This window comes from Mustela nigripes, chromosome 13 (assembly GCF_022355385.1).
Source record: "Mustela nigripes isolate SB6536 chromosome 13, MUSNIG.SB6536, whole genome shotgun sequence".
In the NCBI taxonomy this organism is placed as follows: Eukaryota; Metazoa; Chordata; class Mammalia; order Carnivora; family Mustelidae; genus Mustela; species Mustela nigripes.
In genome coordinates, this window is record NC_081569.1 from 107,388,702 (window position 1) to 107,407,689 (window position 18,988).

Sequence of the window (18,988 nt, forward strand, 5' to 3'; positions counted from 1 at the left end):
TCTTCAAGTGTTCCTGACAGCCAACTATGCATGTTTCCAGCTATGGATTCAATGGAAAGGGAGAATTTTCCTTCCTAATAGTTACACAAAATTCTAAAATTGAGCTATGGTGGAGATCACATGCCCACCCCTGAGCAAATCAGTGGCCATGGTGATGTGAAACTTTTGACTAGATGAGCGGCACATACCTGGAGCCAGGCGTCAAGTGATTCCACTCAAGACTCATGGTGATAAGTAGGGAACATAAATGTTCTTAGAAGAAAGGGAGACTAGGTTAGTAGACAGTAAAAAACAGTACTCATCTTTTATACCTGTTTCCCAGCCATGCAACAACTACATTTTAACCCAACAACAACATTTTTTTACCCAATTTGAGTAGATGGTGATGACAATTGCAAGAAGCCTTCCTATTATAAAGATAAAAGAGTATATTTCCTGTTAGAAAGATTAAAGAGTGTATATATATGCAACAAGTATTAAGCAAGCCAGTATAATGGTGCTTTTTATGAGTTTTTTTCCCCCATCTTTGTGTATTTTGTCTTTTGCTAAATTGTCTATTAGTTAGATTCATTTTGTGATTTATTGTGGTTAATTGGATTTCTAACTCTTAAGGCATCCAAGTCAAGAAGGCATCGTCAAGTCAAACTTGACTCTTCTGACTCTGATTCTGCATCTGGTCAAGGACAAATCAAAGCAACTAGGAAAAAAAGAAACAAAGAAACATTGAAATCAGCAGGAAGGAAGACATCTTCTAGAAACAAAGGTAACTTTTTAAAGTCTTTTGAGACTCAGCAAGGGATAATGAATCTTGTTTTACAACTTCCCCTCCCTGTTCTTTCTTTATTAAAAGGGATTATATACTTGTTTGAGAACTTTGTGAGATTTAATATAAACAAATGAATTAATTATCTTAGATCCTTAGAATCTTACTGCTTAAAGGGATCCTAAGAGTTAGTTACAAATTCAAGATTTCATAGATGATGAAATTTAGGTCCATACAGATTAAATAATTTGTCCAAAAGTGAAATAGCTATTTATAAAATCAGTCTAAAATTGTCCAGAGCATATTTTATAAGTACTTTTTGTGTGTGAATTAAACTTAAGGTGTAATACATTCTATAAACTATATTTCTCTTTAGCTGCATTAATTAAGCTGTACCTTTTCTTTTAAAATAGTGTGTCTATCAAATTAGCCTTAGTATTTGATTCTTAAAGAAATGACTCTATATTTTAATAGTTTAATTTTTTAAAAATTGCACGAGTAATATATATTCACCATACATAAAGTTGGAATCTGATTAGCAGGCTCAGGAGGAGAAAAAAAAGGCATTAGAAACATTAGTAAATATTCAATGCCTAATATAAAACACATTCCTAGCTACTAGTGCAGTATATAAAGATGGGTTATAGCCTTTTAACATAAATGTTTTCCTTCCTATATCCTTTCCCTTCCAGGTAGTGGAAGGAGAATTAAAGTTAAATACCTTTAACATAGTCCAGGTATGATTAACTTTGGTAACAGTTGCTTGAAGTATACTGAAAATTCAGAGGAGATACCACATTTGTTAAGGATAATCAGGAAATACTTCAAAAAGCAGAATTTCTTAGTTCTTTTTACAAGGCTGGCAGATATTGGGAAGAAACCTGTTAGACCAATCTCACTATGAAAAAAATCCTATTATAAGTATTGAAAGAATCCCAGCTATAAAACAACTTAACTGAGTGCATTTTGTTCCAGAATGCAGGGACGGTGCAGTTAGGAATATATCAATATAATTTGCCATACAATTAGATTAAAGGGGAAAATGTGAATTCATTTTATACTTACCCAAGAAGACATTTGATAAAATCTAGCATCTATTCTTGATTAAAAAAAGAATCCTTTATATTAGGGGGTCAGCAAACTTGTTATAAAGAACCAGAGGGTAAATATTTTAGGCTTCTTAGGCCATAAGATTTCTTTCACAACTACTTAACTCTGCCATTGTAAGGCAAAGTAACCACAGACAATATATAAACAAATGAATATGTTCCAATAAAATTGTATTTACAAAAACAGGTGGTAGGCCAGGTTTAACCTGGGGCCACAGTTTGTCAGCCTCTGCTCCAGATTAAAAAAAGTAGTAGGTTATATCTTAACTCAATTTTAAAAAAGTAGGTATGTGAGTGCATGTTATTTGACAAAAGGCCACCTCATGTTTGTTGCTAGTACATAGAAGTATCACAATTGTATTTAATACTGCCTGTAATTAGGCAGGAGAGTGAAGTAAGACATGATTTCAGAAAAATTAGAAAATTACCATGATTGGGGCACCTGTGTGGCTCAGTGGGTTAAAACCTCTGCCTTCAGCTCAGGTCATAATCGCAGGGTCCTGGGATCAAGCCCTGCATCGGGCTTTCTGCTTGGCAGGGAGCCTGCTTCCTTCCTGCCTCTCTGCCTACTTGTGATCTTGCTCGCTCTCTCTGTCAAATAAATAAATAAATAAATAAATTTTTAAAAAGAAAATTACCTTGATTTACAAATGACTGATTTTATATGTAAAAATATCTTAAAGAAAATTTCCTGGAAAAAACATAAGGAGCACAAAATTTAGTAAGGTAAAGGACACTACTGCAAACTGTACAGAAAATTAAGAAGCTAATAAGGAAAAATTATAAATACTCTTGTGCCAATAAGTTAGGTTAGGTAAAATGGATATATCTTTTTAAAGACACACATTTCTAAAACTAACACAAAAAGAAATATAGCATTTGAGTAGTTCTGCGTTTATTAAAAAAAATACATTCCAGCAAATAGCTTTGCTGGAAAGTCTAAGAAACATTTAAGGAAGGAATATTATGCTGTTCTTTCAGAAGACACAAGAAGGAACACTTCCCGGCTTATTGACTTTTAAGAAAAGACAAAGACTTTCCCTCATGAATATGAATATAAAAATTTTTATGAACTATTGTCAAGTTGAATCCAATGGTATATTAAAAGGACAATGTAGTAGGACAAACTTGGGTTTATTCCAAGAGTATAAGGCTGGTTTATTTAGGAAATAAAGGAGAACAAGAATAAAGAAGAAGGACTATATAATCATCTCAGTATATGTCGACAAAATAGTTGACAAAATCCAGCATCTATTCATGATAAAATCTGAGAAAATTAGGATTAGAAAGGAACTTTCTCAACCTGATAAAGGATTTGTGTGGAAAAAAATACAGCTAACACCATACTTAATGGTGAAACCATACTTTCCCTCTGAAATTGGGAACAAGGCAGGGATACATTATTCCTCTTACACATCGTACTGGAGGGTCCTAACCAGTGAAGTAAGGCAAGAAAAAAAAAATAATAGACATTTAGATTAGAAAGGAGGAAATAAGATTGTGTCTGTGTACAAATGAAATTATTTTTACACGGAAAATATCAAAAATTCTACTCAGTAGTTACCAGAACTAATAAGTGAGTTTAACGAGGTCACAAGGTACAGGGTTACTATTTCTGTATACTAACAATGGAATAATTAGTAATTGAAAAAAATTTTAAAGTATAACAACACAAAATCCACAAAATAGCTTAGTATATAGGTAACAACATATGTATGGGATCTGTATGCTGAAAACTACAAAACGATGAAAGGAATCAAAGATGATTTAGGTGAACGGAGAGATAATATGGACCTCATGGATTAGAAAACCAATACGGTTAAGAGACACCTAATCCTGTATTGTTCTGTAGATTAAATGTAATCCCAAGAAGTCCCAACAGTTTTATAAATAACAAGCTGATTCTTAAGTGTATATGGAAATGGGAAGAAACTAGAGTAGCCAAAACAGTTTTGAGAAATAACTATAAAGTTTCAGAAATCAAGACAATGTACTATCTGCAAAAAGGTAGACATACAAGTCAATGGAAAAGACTAGGGAATCTAGAAATAGACTTGTACTTACATGGTCAGTTTTATTTTTGACAAAGGTACAAGGACAATTCCAGGTAAAAAGATAGTCTTCAGTAAATGGCGCTAATACAATTTTATATCCATACGCAAAAAACAGATCTTCAACGTAAACCTCTTTGCCATATGCAGAAATTAACTTAAAATGGTTACAGACCTAAATATAAAAACTAAAATCATAAAACTTAAAAGATGAAAACAGGGGGTGCCTCGGTGGCTCAGTGGGTTAAAGCCTCTGCCTTCGGCTCAGGTCATGATCCCAGGGTCCTGGGATCGAGCCCCGCATCGGGATCTCTGCTCGGTGGGGAGCTTGCTTCTCACTCTCTCTCTGCCTGCCTCTCTGCCTACTTGTGATCTATGTCTGCCAAATAAATAAATAAATTCTTAAAAAAAAAGGAAAAAAGATGAAAACAAAAAATGTGGTCTTAGATTGGGCAAAGATTTTTTATACATGACAGAAGAAATACAAGCCATAAAAGAAAAAAAAATTAATTAGACTCGCTTCAAATTAAAATTCTCTGGAAGACACTTATAAGAAAACGAAAAGACAGGCCACAGAGTGGGAGAAAATATTTGCAAGATACAAACCTGATAGAGGTCTTGTGTCCAAATATATAAAGAACTGTCAACACTTAGTAATAAATAAACAGCCCAATGAAAAGATGGGCAAAAAATTTGAACAGATACTTCAAAAAGAATATGTGCATGGTAAATAAGCATCTTGAAAGATGTTTGACATCTTTAGTTAGTGGGAAATGCAAAATAAAGCATAGTAACATTCTAATACTGCCTGTCACAATGGCTACAAAAACTGAAAAACAAAACAAGGAGATTGACAATAATAAAAGCTGATGAGGACACAGAACATTTGAACCCTCATACATTGCTGGTGGGAATCCAAAATGGTACAATCACTTTGGAAGACTGGCTGTTTCCGATAAAGCTAAACACAAACTTACCTTATGATCCAGCAGTCCTACCTTGGTGTTTACCCAAGAGAAGTAAAAACTTATATAATTTCACACAAAACGTTGTATGCAAAAGTTTATACTGGTTCTGTACGTAATTGTGAAAAATTATAGCCAGCCTAAATGTCTTCAACTCGGGTAAACAAACTATGGAATAAGTGTACAGTGAGTTACTACTGAGGAATAAAGCAGCTGCTGATACATGTAGTAGCGTGGGGGACTCATGTGCCTTGTGCTAAGAGAAAGAAGACAGACATAAAAGGCATAAAGACAATCTGGAAGAGTCAGAATTTATAGGGGCAGAAAACATAGATGGCTAGGTGCTGAGGGAGGAGGGCGGTGTTGACTGTAGAAGTGCAGGGAAATTTCTGATAATGAAAATAAAGGAATCGTTCTGTATTTTGGTTGCAGTGGTAATTGCACAATTGCATTTGTCCAAACTCCTAAACCTGTATATTGAAAATGGGGACGTTTATTATCTGTAAATCAACAACTCAAACAAACCCAAACCCAGAGGACATGAGGAAAAGACTGATTAGTTTGATTGTATTTAAAAATAACTTCTGCAAGAGTAAGTGTTTTTTCTAAGGTGTATCAAAGATAACTTTGGGTTTTGAAAGCTGCACAAACAGTTTTTATTAGCAATCAACCTTCATACAAGTGCAGAGAGGTCAGCTGGCCAACTTGCTTTCCTAAACACCTAAACAGGTTTTTGTTTTGTTTTGTTTTTATGTGGCTGAGTAACAAAAGAAGAGTAAGTGCAAGATAGGAAAGAAATTAAAAGTTTTTTTCATCTTAAATATTTGGCAGATGTAATATATCACTTCCTTTGCTATAGTATATTTTATTACTTAATGAAGTTACCTAAAACGTTTTCATAAACTCTGAAATTAGCTTTTAAGAACTGGTTCTTTATCACATCTAAGATTTGTTATTGAATTTACCTAGGTCTGTTAGGGATTTAACCCATGAGAAAGAAAAAGTCTAATAAGATACCTGAATTAAAATCTTTTTAGTTGTAACTCAACTATTCTAGCTAACCAGCTTTGTGGCTCAGAAGGTGCTGTAAGTTCTTTGAAGCAGAAGTGCTTTGTTATTCGATATCTTAAAGATCCAAGTGCTTCATAGTTTCTCTTTAATCAAAATTTCATTTCCTTAAAGTGGAAAGGTATTTTTGATTTCATGCTCTTTTCAAAAAGAAGCACCTTATACTCCCAGCAATGCAAAAGAACTTGCAAAACTATTTGCAGCACATATAATAATGTTAACATTTCTAATTTCAGGGGAGCTTTTATAAATTAGTAAGAAAAAGGCCACCACCCAGTAGAAAAACTGGCTTAGGAGATGAGCATGCAATTCACAAAATGCAGACAGTCAACATGCATATGAAGAGATATTTATTTATTTATTTATAAAGATTTTATTTATTTATTTGACAGAGATAACAAGTAGGCAGAGAGGCAGGCAGAGAGAGAAGAGGAAGCAGGCTCCCTCCTGAGCAGAGAGCTTGATGCAGGGCTCAATCCCAGGACCTGGAATCATGACCTGAGCTGAAGGCAGAGGTTTTAACCCACTGAGCCACCCAGGTGCCCCTGTGAAGAGATATTTAATCTCTATAATTAAAGGAACATAAATTAAAACATGATTTTTTTATATAAGTTATTAAATTGGAAAATATTAAGGATAAGTGAATACCCATTGATAGTGAAAGTATGAATAGGTAAAATCTGAATTTAAGTGGCAGTATAAATTGGCACAACCTTTTCAGACAGCAATTTGGAATCATCTGTCAAAATTTTAGAAGTATATGTCTTTTAGTGAAGCGATTCAGTTTCTAGGTATTTATCCTTTACAAGTGACAAAAAATAGGACATTCACTGCAGTATTATTTGAAATGGCAAAGACTAAACAACTCAAATGTGTAACATTGAAAAACGTGGTATGTAAAATTGTTAGCCCATACAAAAGAATATTTTGCAGTTATTAAAAAGCTTAGAGAAAGTTCTTTATATAGTGACATGAAAGTAGGTACAAAATAGACCTATTAAGCATTGCTTAGTGAGAATGTCTTTTTAAAGAAGAGTATGATTGCATTTCTGTTCTTTTTTTTTTTTTTTAAAGATTTTATTTATTTATTTATTTGACAGAGAGAAATCACAAGTAGATGGAGAGGCAGGCAGAGAGAGAGAGAGAGAGGGAAGCAGGCTCCCCGCTGAGCAGCGAGCCCGATGCGGGACTCCATCCCAGGACCCTGAGATCATGACCTGAGCCGAAGGCAGTGGCTTAACCCACTGAGCCACCCAGGCGCCCTGCATTTCTGTTCTTAAAATATCTGTAGGGGCTGATGCCTGGTTGGCTCAGTCGGTTGAGTGTCCAGCTCTTGGTTTTGGCTCGGGGTCATGGGATCTAGTCCCATGGTGGGCTTATGCTGAGCAGGGAATTTGCTTGTCCCTCTCCTTCCCCCATGCTTGCGCGCACACACGTATTTTCTCTCTCTCATATAAATAAATAAAATCTTTAAAAAGTACATATGTAGACATAAACACAATGTTGTATCATTAAAAAATCTAGAAGCATATTAACAGTGGTTAATTCTCAGGGATGGGATCATGACAAATTTCTAAGTCCATGCATTTCTGTAATGTTTGAATTTTTCTATTAACTGTATGTTACTTTAGTAATCCAGAAAAAAATCTAAAGTTTTTTTTTTTTTTATTTAAAAAAATAAATATAACAATACTTTCATAAACTTAAGACAAATACAGGGATTAGCATGAAAAAAAGGCAGGGTAGTTGGAAGTATAGAGTGATTCCATTTTGCCTGGGAGTGTAAAGGATGTGTTGATGTTAATGTAGAAAAATATGTTGAGGTTGTATTTTGACCAGCCCCGAAGTGTAGAACCTTGAATTTTGGTAGCAGAGGGGAGTCATCTGAGACTTCTGAGCAAGAAAGTGGTATACCAGTTTTCTTTGAAGAAAATCAATCTGGGAGTAGTATGGTTGGTAGGTGGGGATAAACTGAAAATAGGAACACTAAAGAAAAGGCTGTTTTAGGGGAGCATGAGCAACTGGCCAGGTGGTTGTAGGAATTAGGCAAGCTGGTGAACAGATATGAGAGCCAGTGTATATAACCAAGCATAGATGTAATGTAGCTGTATATATCCAAACATAGAGGCTGATGGAGATATAATGTAGCTGTATATATCCATAGAGGCTGATGCTTAATGCCTAAGCAACTGAAAGAATGTTGGTGCTTTTGACAGAAATAAGGATCAAGGATGAAGATTTTATCAGGGGTAGAATTTGTCCCAGTCCAGTCTGCCTTTCCAGGTTCAATTCCTGTAATAGTTGTCGGGCAATAAAAAGTGCTCAGTCTATTGATTGGATATACCTAAGTTTGTATTATTTAAGCTTCAGCTGTATGTGTTCCCCATTCCTAGACTATAGCATGCACATTTCTGGAAGGACATCAGTAATGGTAATGATGATAGGATAGTGGAGAGGATATAGCTATTATTTCTGTCACACTGAGTATCTGCCACACTTCTTTCACATGTCCAAGGTCACCTACCTGGTTAGTGGAGCTGAGACTGGAATAGCAATGTGTCTGAATCCAAGCCTGAATCTTTAACTGCCATACTTGCTGTCTCTCAGGTAACTGGAAATGTGGGTCTGGAGCTCAAATTAGGCATGCAGTTAAGTATGTTGTATTTTAACTGCGTGTCTAGTAACCACTTAAAATTGAGCAATAGTCTCTTGGTTATATTTGTATTCCACATTGTTAGCTTTGAGCATAGTAAAAACCATCTACCTTCTAGGGAGTTAGTTTTGTAATAACTAAAAGTGATTTAAATGTCAAAAAGACTTTAAAAGCTTAATTATTCTGGTTAATATCTTTGTAAAACATTTTTCTCTATATATTGCTTGTTTTTTTACAATGTGCATTTATCATTTTTATAATTAGAAAAATATTAAAATTTATTTTATGCTCTCCTGTTTTTCTTTTTTCTTTCTTTTTTTTTTTTTTTAAAGATTTTATTTATTTATTTGATAGAGAGAGACAGCAAGAGAGGGAACACAAGCAGGGAGAGTGGGAGAGGGAGAAGGCTTCCTGCTGAGCAAGGAACCTGATGGCAGGGCTTGATCCCAGGACGCTGAGATCATGACCCAAGCCAAAGGCAGACGCTTAACGACTGAGCCACCCAGCTGTGCCCTCCTATTTTCTAGAACAATATATCCTAAACACAATTTAATTTAATCTTTATGACTCAGGGTTATTATCATAAGCATATTTATATTACTAGGCTTTAGAATATAACGATCATATCAAGAAATAAGTGTGTGCGGAAGTTTATATTTGCAGTTTCACACTGCAGTACTTTGTCAACTCTTATGTCTTATTTTTTTAGAAAGTTTTTGTTACATTTATTGTGGTAGGTTGTCTTCTTTCTGTTGTCATTGTGGCTTATGGCTTTTTTTTTTCCCTTTTGCTGCTGCTTAACTGTAATGATTTCAGAAACTGGTTGGCTGTTCACTTCGGTTTTATGTAAAATAAAGTAATCAGGTTTTGGATAAGGGCCTGGGGAACATACTGGTGACTGAAGTTCATGAGCTTTATTTAATATGTGGACTTTGAGGTAAACATCTGAAGTTTTGTGTGTTAACTTCTTGGTTTCTGACTGTATGATAGGTGGGTGAAGCACTGTATTTGTTTTTAAGAGCTTTTAGAGAACATTGCTTTTTATTTTTTAAACTTACTTAATGTAGAGATCCATCTAAAATGTAAGTAATCATTAGATGAAGACTTCTCAACTGCCCTTTTTTTTTTTTTAAAGATTTTATCTATTTCTTTATTTGAGAGAAGGAACATGAACGGGGGGAAGGGAGAGGGAGAAGCAGACTCCACGCTGAGCAGGGAGCCCAGTGTGGCGCTCGACCCCAGAGTCCTGGTATCATGACCCGAGCCAAAGGCAGACGGCAGACACTTAATCGACTGAGCCACCCAGGTGTCCCTCACCTGTCCGGTTTTAACTCAGAAATCCTTATCTTGACATTGTTGAATAGTCTTTGAAGTTGTAAATGTGGATTTAGGGAAAAATCATTAATAATGGATATGGATGGACATGGCTAAAAGATTGTGAAGAACAGTATCAGTAACGTTGGGTAGATTGTACTGATTATAATTTTGTGAACTGGAAATATAGGTTCAAATTTTTTAAAAAGCCTGATTAGATGTAATAAGAGATTTTCTAAAACAGCTACCATCTGAAAACTTATGTAATAAAATATTATAATTAATATTTATGATTTGTAAAGGTAAATTTCTAATGACTTAATGGGAAACTGGTATTTTATTATGTTTAAATTGTATTTAAGAAGCTTATTGCTACAGTTTACTCAGCTCTTCCTTAGAGCAATCTGTTCTTTCCATAAACTCTATACCCCATCTCAGCATGTATATGTTCAGAGCAGAAAATTTAAGTTTATTTTCATTTAATTTCTTGCCTTATGAGAAGTGCTGACAGGTATGCGTTAACATATGTGCTAAATGAAATACGGTGTTATAACATCATTGCTTCCATATTTAATCATTTAACAAATATTTATGGAGGCCCTACTGTATGTCAAGCACTTTTCTGAGTGCTGGGGATACACTGACTTAAAGCCTGTGCTTGTGAAAGTTACATTCTAGTGGAAAGAGGCAGACCATAGAGAAAAAAAATCAACATGTAATAATAGATCAGATGGTAAAAGTATTGTGGAAAAGAATAAGGCAGCATGAGGAATGAGAATCTATGTGGGTATTGCTGTTGGACCTGAAAGTTATGTGCTAAATGAGACTTGATAAGACAATGGTATTTGATAAATATGATGAGGATATTTCTTTAGGCACCAGAAGGTTGATGTAGAAAAATATTTTGGAAAATGGTGAGTCAGTGGCAAATTATGATTAGAGGAATCGAGCAGATACAGTGAAAAACGATAGTATACATTCAAAAACAAGGCTATTACCTTTAAAATTACATTTGTGATTAGCTTATATAGTTGAAGTAAGACTCACAATTATTCCTTGATATCTACAGATATAACCCATGAGATGTGTGATAAAGCTTGAGTAAAATATTCATGTTTGATTAATTTCATTTCTTTCCTTTTCCTTCATTTTCTTTACTTTAATGGAAGAATTCAATTATTTTCAAAGCAGAGATACAAAGAATACTTAAAATAGATATGGATTTTAAAATGCATATTTGTCTTTACCATTACAATTTTAGCATTTAGTTTAAATGTCTAATTTTTATGTTATTGTAGTAATGACTTCATTTTGTGTAAAAATTTTTCTCAATGATTAACATTCTTTATTTTTGTATGAAATGATTTTCTTAACAATTTCCAGATGACCTGCAGAATGTAAATAAGGAAGATAAATCTTTAAGGCTGAGTATGCCTGTAATTACAGAAGAGGAAGAGGACAATGGAAGTTATAGCGAAACAGGTATGGATGAAATTTTGTCAGATATCGATGGAAAGTTATGCTTGGGGAGCATTAAGGTTTAGAACCCATGAACAGCAAGGTGGTGACCTGTGTGTTTTTGTGATGCTTTTTTCCTTGACACATTGGAGAATTTTAGCATTAATCATGACACTTAAAAATAAATGTTAATACAATAAATGAAAGGAGAGATAAAAGGATAGGTAAAATACCATTATTAGTATGTCAATATACATCATCATGAGGATGTCTGGAATGTATTCCTAAGAAAGGGCAAGGCTCACAAAATACAAGTAAGTTTCTGGATATAACTTTAAAAAGATTTTATTGTTAAAAAACAGTTATTTCAAATTTGAATGTAAAATTTTCACCTATGGAATCATGATTGTAACTAAATAGCTGTATATTGCATGACGTAAATTAAAATGGCTCTACCTTTTAGTGTTATAGTTTTCATAATTTGTAGTGTTTATTAAACACCAGTTTAAATAATATTACCTCTAGTAATAATCATATTATTATAGATAATAAGTATTTAACAGGCTAGGCTTGATAGCTGATAATCCATCAATGATAATGAATACAATGTGTGTTAAGAACAATTTTTTTTCATTTGGCTTTGTATTCATTCAGCAAGCATATCCTGAGTGCCCATCATGTTTCAAACACTTAGCTATGTACAGGGCTATAAAGATATATACTATTGGCATTTAAGAATCATTTTATTTCGATCACAGTTATTATAGATCTGAGTACAGTGACTGGCCCACAGTGGACCTAAGTAAATATCTGTTGAATATATCAGATGAGTCTGTGCCTTCGAGGACCTTAGAGTTCAGTTAAAGGAAAAAAGCACCCAGTTCATTGCGATAGAGAGAAACAGTGTAATAGAAATATATAGAGGACAAAGAATAGGCATTTCACAAGGAATATTTGTTTCTTCATAAATGTGAATACTTCTATGATTTGCTTATGTCAGCATAAAATAGTCCTTTACAATCTTGTGATGAGTTTCAGGCTATAGTTTCTTTTTTTTTTCCTTTTTTTTTAAGATTATTTATTTATTTATTTGACAGACAGAGATCTCAAGCAGGCAGAGAGGCAGACAGAGAGGAGGAAGCAGGCTCCCTGCTGAGCAGAGAGCCCGATGCGGGGCTCGATCCCAGCACCCTGGGATCATGAGCCGAAGGCAGAGGCTTTAACCCACTGAGCCACCCAGGCACCCCAGGCTATAGTTTCTTTCCAGTCTTGATTGGTGGCTTTTTTTGTGAGTAAACAGTGAAATACGCATACACACCTTTATGGCTCTTTGGCAAGTCCTATTTTAAAATCTATCAGTTTGTAATTTTTAAAAATGTGGTTAAATTATAATGACATATGCATATGTCTTAATTCACATAATTTTAGAATATTCTCTATAAGAAACCACAGTCTTCTGACTTTGATTCCATTTCTTTCATATTTTACTTTATTTTTGTTATTTTCAGTTAGCCAACATATGGTACATCATTAGTTTTTGATGTAGTGTTCAACGATTCATCACTTTTGACTTTTCATTGTTTTGGTATTTACCTCTAGTAATAATTATAATATTATAGAGAATAAGTTATATTTAACAGGCTAGGCCTGATAGTTGGTAATCCATCAATGATTAAAAAATGTGTATTTTACTTTATGGTTTAGTTCTATGGATTATCTCTTGACTTTCCACTGAGGAAGGCAAGGGTATAGTTTTCTTTAATATATTCTTTACCTCCAACTTCCAACACACGTATACTTCCCAGGCCCCAGCCTTCAACATAATTATTTTAGCTATGTAAGTATTCTGCATTTATAAAACATTATTGACAACAGAGTCATGTAATGGACTATGATTCTTAATCTGCACATTTATAGTTTTCCCTAGAGAGTGATAACTTTTTGTCTTATTTATTTTTTCTATAGACTTAACACGAATATATCTTCAAATTCTTCCTCAGTCATGTAAATCTCTTGTTGGGCTATTAGGACATATGAGGGATTTTGTCATTTTCAGATTCTTAAAAAACTTTCTTGCTGACCTCTAACCTGCTTTACTGGACGGTTTGCTCTCTTGGCCTGCTGCATTTCATCCTGGTTGCTGCTGTCTCCTAGGAATCTAGAAGATTCCTGAAATCTCTTTTTCTTCTTACTTTCTTGTCTTTTCTTGTTCCTTTTCCCATCACTCATCTTTTGTTTTTCATTGGTGGGGAATTTTTTGTTTCTTCATGTCTTTCATAATTTTCATGTTTTTGTATTTTCTGTTATTTTCTTTGGTTTTAATGATTTGTAATTTTTAGGTTCATACCTCTTTCTAGATAAACACTAATTTGAGTGTTGGTTGTGGCACCTCCTGTTATAGCCAGAAAGATGTACTGGAGGGGATTATGCTGAGTGAAATAAGTCAAGCAGAGAAAGATAATTATCATATGATTTCACTCATATGTGGAAACAAATATTCCTTGTGAAATGCCTATTCTTTGTCTTCTATATATATTTCTATTATACTGTTTCTCTCTATTGCAATGAACTGGGTGTTTTTTTTCCCCTAACTGAACTCTAAGGTCCTCGAAGGCACAGATTGATCTGATACATTCAACAGATATTTACTTAGGTCCACTGTGGGCCAGTCACTGTACTCAGATCTATAATAACTGTGATCGAAATAAAATGGTTCTTAAATGCCGATAGTATATATCTTTATAGCTCTGTACATAGCTAAGTGTTTGAAACATGATGGGCACTCAGGATATGTTTGCTGAATGAATACAAAGCCAAATGAAAAAAAAAATTGTTCTTAACACACATTGTATTCATTATCATTGATGGATTATCAGCTATCAAGCCTAGCCTGTTAAATATAACTTATTCTCTATAATATTATAATTATTACTAGAGGTAATATTATTTAAACTGGTGTTTAATAAACACTACAAATTATGAAAACTACAAACACTAAAAGGTAGAGCCATTTTAATTTATGTCATACATTTTACAACTATTTAGTTACAATCATGATTCCATAGGTGAAAATTTTACATTCAAATTTGAAATAACTATTTATAGTGGAACATAAGGAATAATTATTTATATGTGGAACATAAGGGATAGTGCGGAGGACCACAGGGGAATGGAGGGAAAACTGGATGGGAAGAAATCAGAGAGGGAGACAAACCAGGAGAGACTCTGAACTCCGGGAACCAAACTGAGGGTTACAGAAGGGAGATGGTGAGAGGATGGGGTAGCCAGCTGATGGGTATTAAGGGGGGGCATGTGTGGTGATGAACACTGGGTATTATATGCTACTAATGAATTGTTGAACACTATATCAAAAACTAATGATGTACTATAAGCTGGCTAATTGAACATAATAAGTTTTAAAAAAGATGTATGGTACTAATGATTTGGGTCATATTTTCATGTTTAATTGAAATAAAATTCAAATTTTAATCACTCTATCTCATTGCACTGGCCTGTATACCTTTCAGATTTGGCACACTGGGTCTATGCTAGTTGTAGGGACAGCATACCCATCTGAAACAACTTCAAAGTAACTTATTATTAAATAGGATTTAGGAATACTAGAGTCTACTTTAGTAAGTTTTCAACTGCAGTGACATTTTGAAGGAAAGAATCACGTATATGTTAGGTTTAGGATTTTAGGATTTCTTGTTGGAGCTTTATTGTGAGGGCATTCCAATTAAACAGTTATTTAAGTATATGTTACCAGTTAAAGTATTATTTTATAAACCTGACAGACTTCTTAATTTTATGTCTTTAGAGTTCACTGCACCCAAGAGGAAAAGAAAATACAGAACAAAGAACCCAGCAAAGAAGTCTTAATTTTGACATCTCTGATAAAAAAAAAGATTTATATTTTGGATATTGAACAGGAAGACTGCCAGTATTAAAAATAATTCTTCTGGGAAACTATAGGTTATTTCTCTGAAATGGCAACATCTTAACATTGCTCTAGATTTATAAAGGAACAAAAAATTAGAAATAAGAATTTCCTTTTATGAAACCTGCATAAATGGAAATAAAATTTGGATTTAGAATGTAATAGAAATAATCCTTTTATTTGCAGATTATTATTGTTTCCTATAAGTTTTTGTGATGTTATACCTCTTAGAGTTCTGATGTTAACTATTTAAGATATTTGTTTTTGAAGTAATAATGTTTATTACATATAAGTGGATTATTAAATTTATAGTATGGTAATGGGTTCATTTATGGTATGTATTAACTTTTATATATTGTATGGTTAAGTGCAATACAATTTTTGCCTTATTTGCTTTATTTTTGAACATATGAAACTTACGGTCAGTAACTTATATGATTGATATTTAGGAAGCCCAGTTTCTACTTCTGTAATCAATTAAATAGTCTTTGGTGTTTGTTTTAAAGCTCCCTTTGGCCTGACATTTTGTATGTATATGTGTATATGTATGTATAGATATGTTTGTATGTGCCATATCTATACATATATGATCATTTCAGTACATTGTTTAAATACATTTAAATACTAATTATTTTTATTTTTTTAAAAGATTTATTTATTTTGGGGGAGAGAGCATGCATGTGTGTGTGCACACATCTGTGTGTGTGCACACATTTTTGGCTAGTGGAGCAGAGGGAGAAGGAGGGAGAATCCTCAAGAGTTGGCTGTTTAACTGGCTGAGCCACTAATACTAAATACTAATTATTTCTAATAAAACCTTTAAGAGTGATAATGTAATTTCCAGAATGTGTTATGGTACAGAGTAGATGATACTCACGGAAAAAGATTTCTAAACTTTGTGGACATGCCTCTGTTAATTTCTCTCTTAAGACATTTAAATGGAGATCACTTAAGCCATGTTGTTTGAATTGCTGCTACTAACAGACCATCTCCACACCATGTGGTTGGCTCAGCCTTTTTTTTTTTTTTTATAATTTTTTTTATTTGACAGAGATCACAAGTAGGCAGAGAGGCAGGCAGAGACAGAGAGAGGAGGAAGCAGGCTCCCTGCTACGCAGAGAACCTAATGCAGGACTCGATCCCAGGACCCTGAGATCATGACCTGAGCTGAAGGCAGAGACTTAACCCACTGAGCTACCCAGGCACCCTGGCTCAGCCTGTCTTACAGTTGATTATACTCCATGTTGTTTTCCAGCATTGTATATTCAGGAATTTTGCAAATGTCCAGTGAGTGAAAATGTGTGATATGTATAATCTTTTAAGTTAAAAATACTGATGCTAGCCCAAATAAACTTTCATTTATTAGAATGTATGCTATTGCATTAGCTCTAAACAAAATTATTTCCCCTGATTTTAGATGTTCCTGATAGTAGATGGGCAGTTTTCATAATGTGTACATTGGACAGAGCTTCTGGGATTTAAACAGTGTTGGGGCACTAGGAGGTATCATTGGCCTCTTGTGTACTAGGTTATTTGCTAGAACTTGTCTGATCATTAACATTTACAAACATTGTACAACTGACACATTGAGTTTGCCCTCTGTTTTTTCATAATAATACTTAAAATATTATTTCATTTGTACAGTGAAGAAACTATCTTAAGATGGTAAGTGCCTTGCCCACATTCAGAGTTAGTAAGTGATGCATCTGGATACAAATTTAGGGCTCTTGCCTATAATTTCAGTATCATTTTATATAAGCCAACAGAAATGGAAATCCAGAGAAGTACGTCTCACTTGAAGCAGTAAAACTCTATTTTGTAGTGGCTTAGCAGTAAGGAAAGGTTAAAACCAGTTGAGTCTCAGTGCAGGGTGGTGCTCTGGGTTGTAAAATAGGTTGGTTCCATGATGGCTTCATGTACAGGTTTGGGTCTTCAGGAAAAGCTTTATTTCAGTGTGGGGAACTGTTTACCAGTCAGGTTCTCAGATGTCAGCCAAGGGCTAGCCTTGCAAGCAGGCCTTTCTAAGGACTGCAGTCTCAGGCCTATGCTGCTCCCTTTTCTCTACACTGTTGCATTTCATTTTTCACTGTTTCAAATAATGCTGTGTTGATTTTTTTTTTTTTGCTCACTTAGATTGGTATTTCTGTTAGATAAATCTGCATATGAATTTGCATGTCGGACAGTTGTATGTATGTACATATACATATACATATAGAATTTTAATTATTGCCAAATCAAACAAAAATATTGCCAGTTTACAGTCCTACTAACAGTATTTACAAGGGACTCTCCACATCTCCATTACACTTGTTACCAATCTGTAATTTTTCCAGTTAAACGTAGCCTGAATCTTAACAGCAGAAATGGTAGAAAGACCATTAAGAGTAACAAAAAATTTTTTAAGGTTTTATTTATTTGACAGAGCCCAGAAGCAGGGTGAGTGGCATGGAGAAGCAGGGTGAGTGGCAAGGAGAAGCAGGCTTCCTGGTTAGCAGGGAGACCTGATACGGTTATTGATCCTGGGACCCTGGGATCATTACCTGGGCAGAAAGAAGCCGCTTAACCAACTGAGACACCCAGGCACCCCAAGAGTAACAAAATTGTATTAAACAGCTGTGAGTTGTGAAATTGAAGCTTATTAAATAGAATTCAAATAGAAGATATTTGTGTTTAAAAGTGGGCTTTCAGAATTAAAACGTGGGGTCATAATACTAGCTACCTATTAAATGAAGCTATTTGTATTATCATCCTGATTGTAATAAAATAACTGTACCAAGTCATAAATACATAATTTTAATATTAAGTAGTGACCAAATTAATGTTTTATGAAGAAAATGAGTTATGTGGCAGTGTTTGTAGCCACAAGATGTATTTTAAAACCCTTCCACTTTCAGACATCTTAATATAGGAACATACTGTTCAAAGTAGAGACTTGGAATCATAGTAGTTTTAATGTTATATGCCAGGTTTACTTGGAGTATCTAAAACCATGAATGAAAGAAGCAGAACCATAAAGGAAATGGAGGTTGTACACATTTGATAGAGAAATATTTTTCACTTTGGGGATGAAGTATTGTGATTTATGTCTTAAGAAGAAAGCTACTCTGGAAATGTGCAGTTCTCTATAAGAAATTACAGCGCATTTGTTTTCTGGTATTCTTGAGTTTATGTTGTAAGCAGACCTATGATCCCATTTGGGTTTATAACCCCTTCTTAATGCCTCAAAGGTCTGTGAGTGGATATATTTATTATGAGAAACACCCCCAATCTCTTTAATACCCAATTAAAGTGCTTATTCCCTGAAACACACAGTTGTACCATCTGCAAGCTATTTTCTACTGCCAAAGGAGAGATAATGAACCAACTTTCAGGCAAAGACTTTGTCTTCTTAACAGAGATTCCCAGAACAGTGGTATAATAGGGAAATGTATTAAAAATGCATTTATCTAAATGATTTGACTAACTGTAATTTTCCTGACCTAAAAAGTAGAAAGTCAAATATTTGTATCTTCGTTCTGCACTGATTCATTATATACCCTTTAAAAATTCCTTTTTGTTTAAATCCTTTTCTCAGATATAAATTCAAGATAATGTAGAACTACCTTGGAGACTAGTCACAAGTATCTAGAGCTGCATAGTGCTTTGAAAGTGCAAAGAAAAAATTCTA

General features: G+C 34.1%; 1 protein-coding gene across 2 annotated transcripts in view; it reads left to right on the plus strand.

Moving 5' to 3' along the window:
• Positions 1-16,693, plus strand: part of SNAPC1 (small nuclear RNA activating complex polypeptide 1) — a 34,856-nt gene extending 18,163 nt beyond the window's left edge. For both annotated transcript variants that reach the window (XM_059373338.1, XM_059373340.1), the window contains 3 exons: positions 613-763; positions 11,307-11,405; positions 15,202-16,693. In XM_059373338.1, coding sequence (XP_059229321.1) covers positions 613-763; positions 11,307-11,405; positions 15,202-15,263 — 312 coding nt within the window. In that variant the 3' untranslated portion in view covers positions 15,264-16,693. The remainder of the gene's footprint in view (positions 1-612; positions 764-11,306; positions 11,406-15,201) is intronic.
• The last annotated feature ends 2,295 nt before the right edge of the window (positions 16,694-18,988 follow it).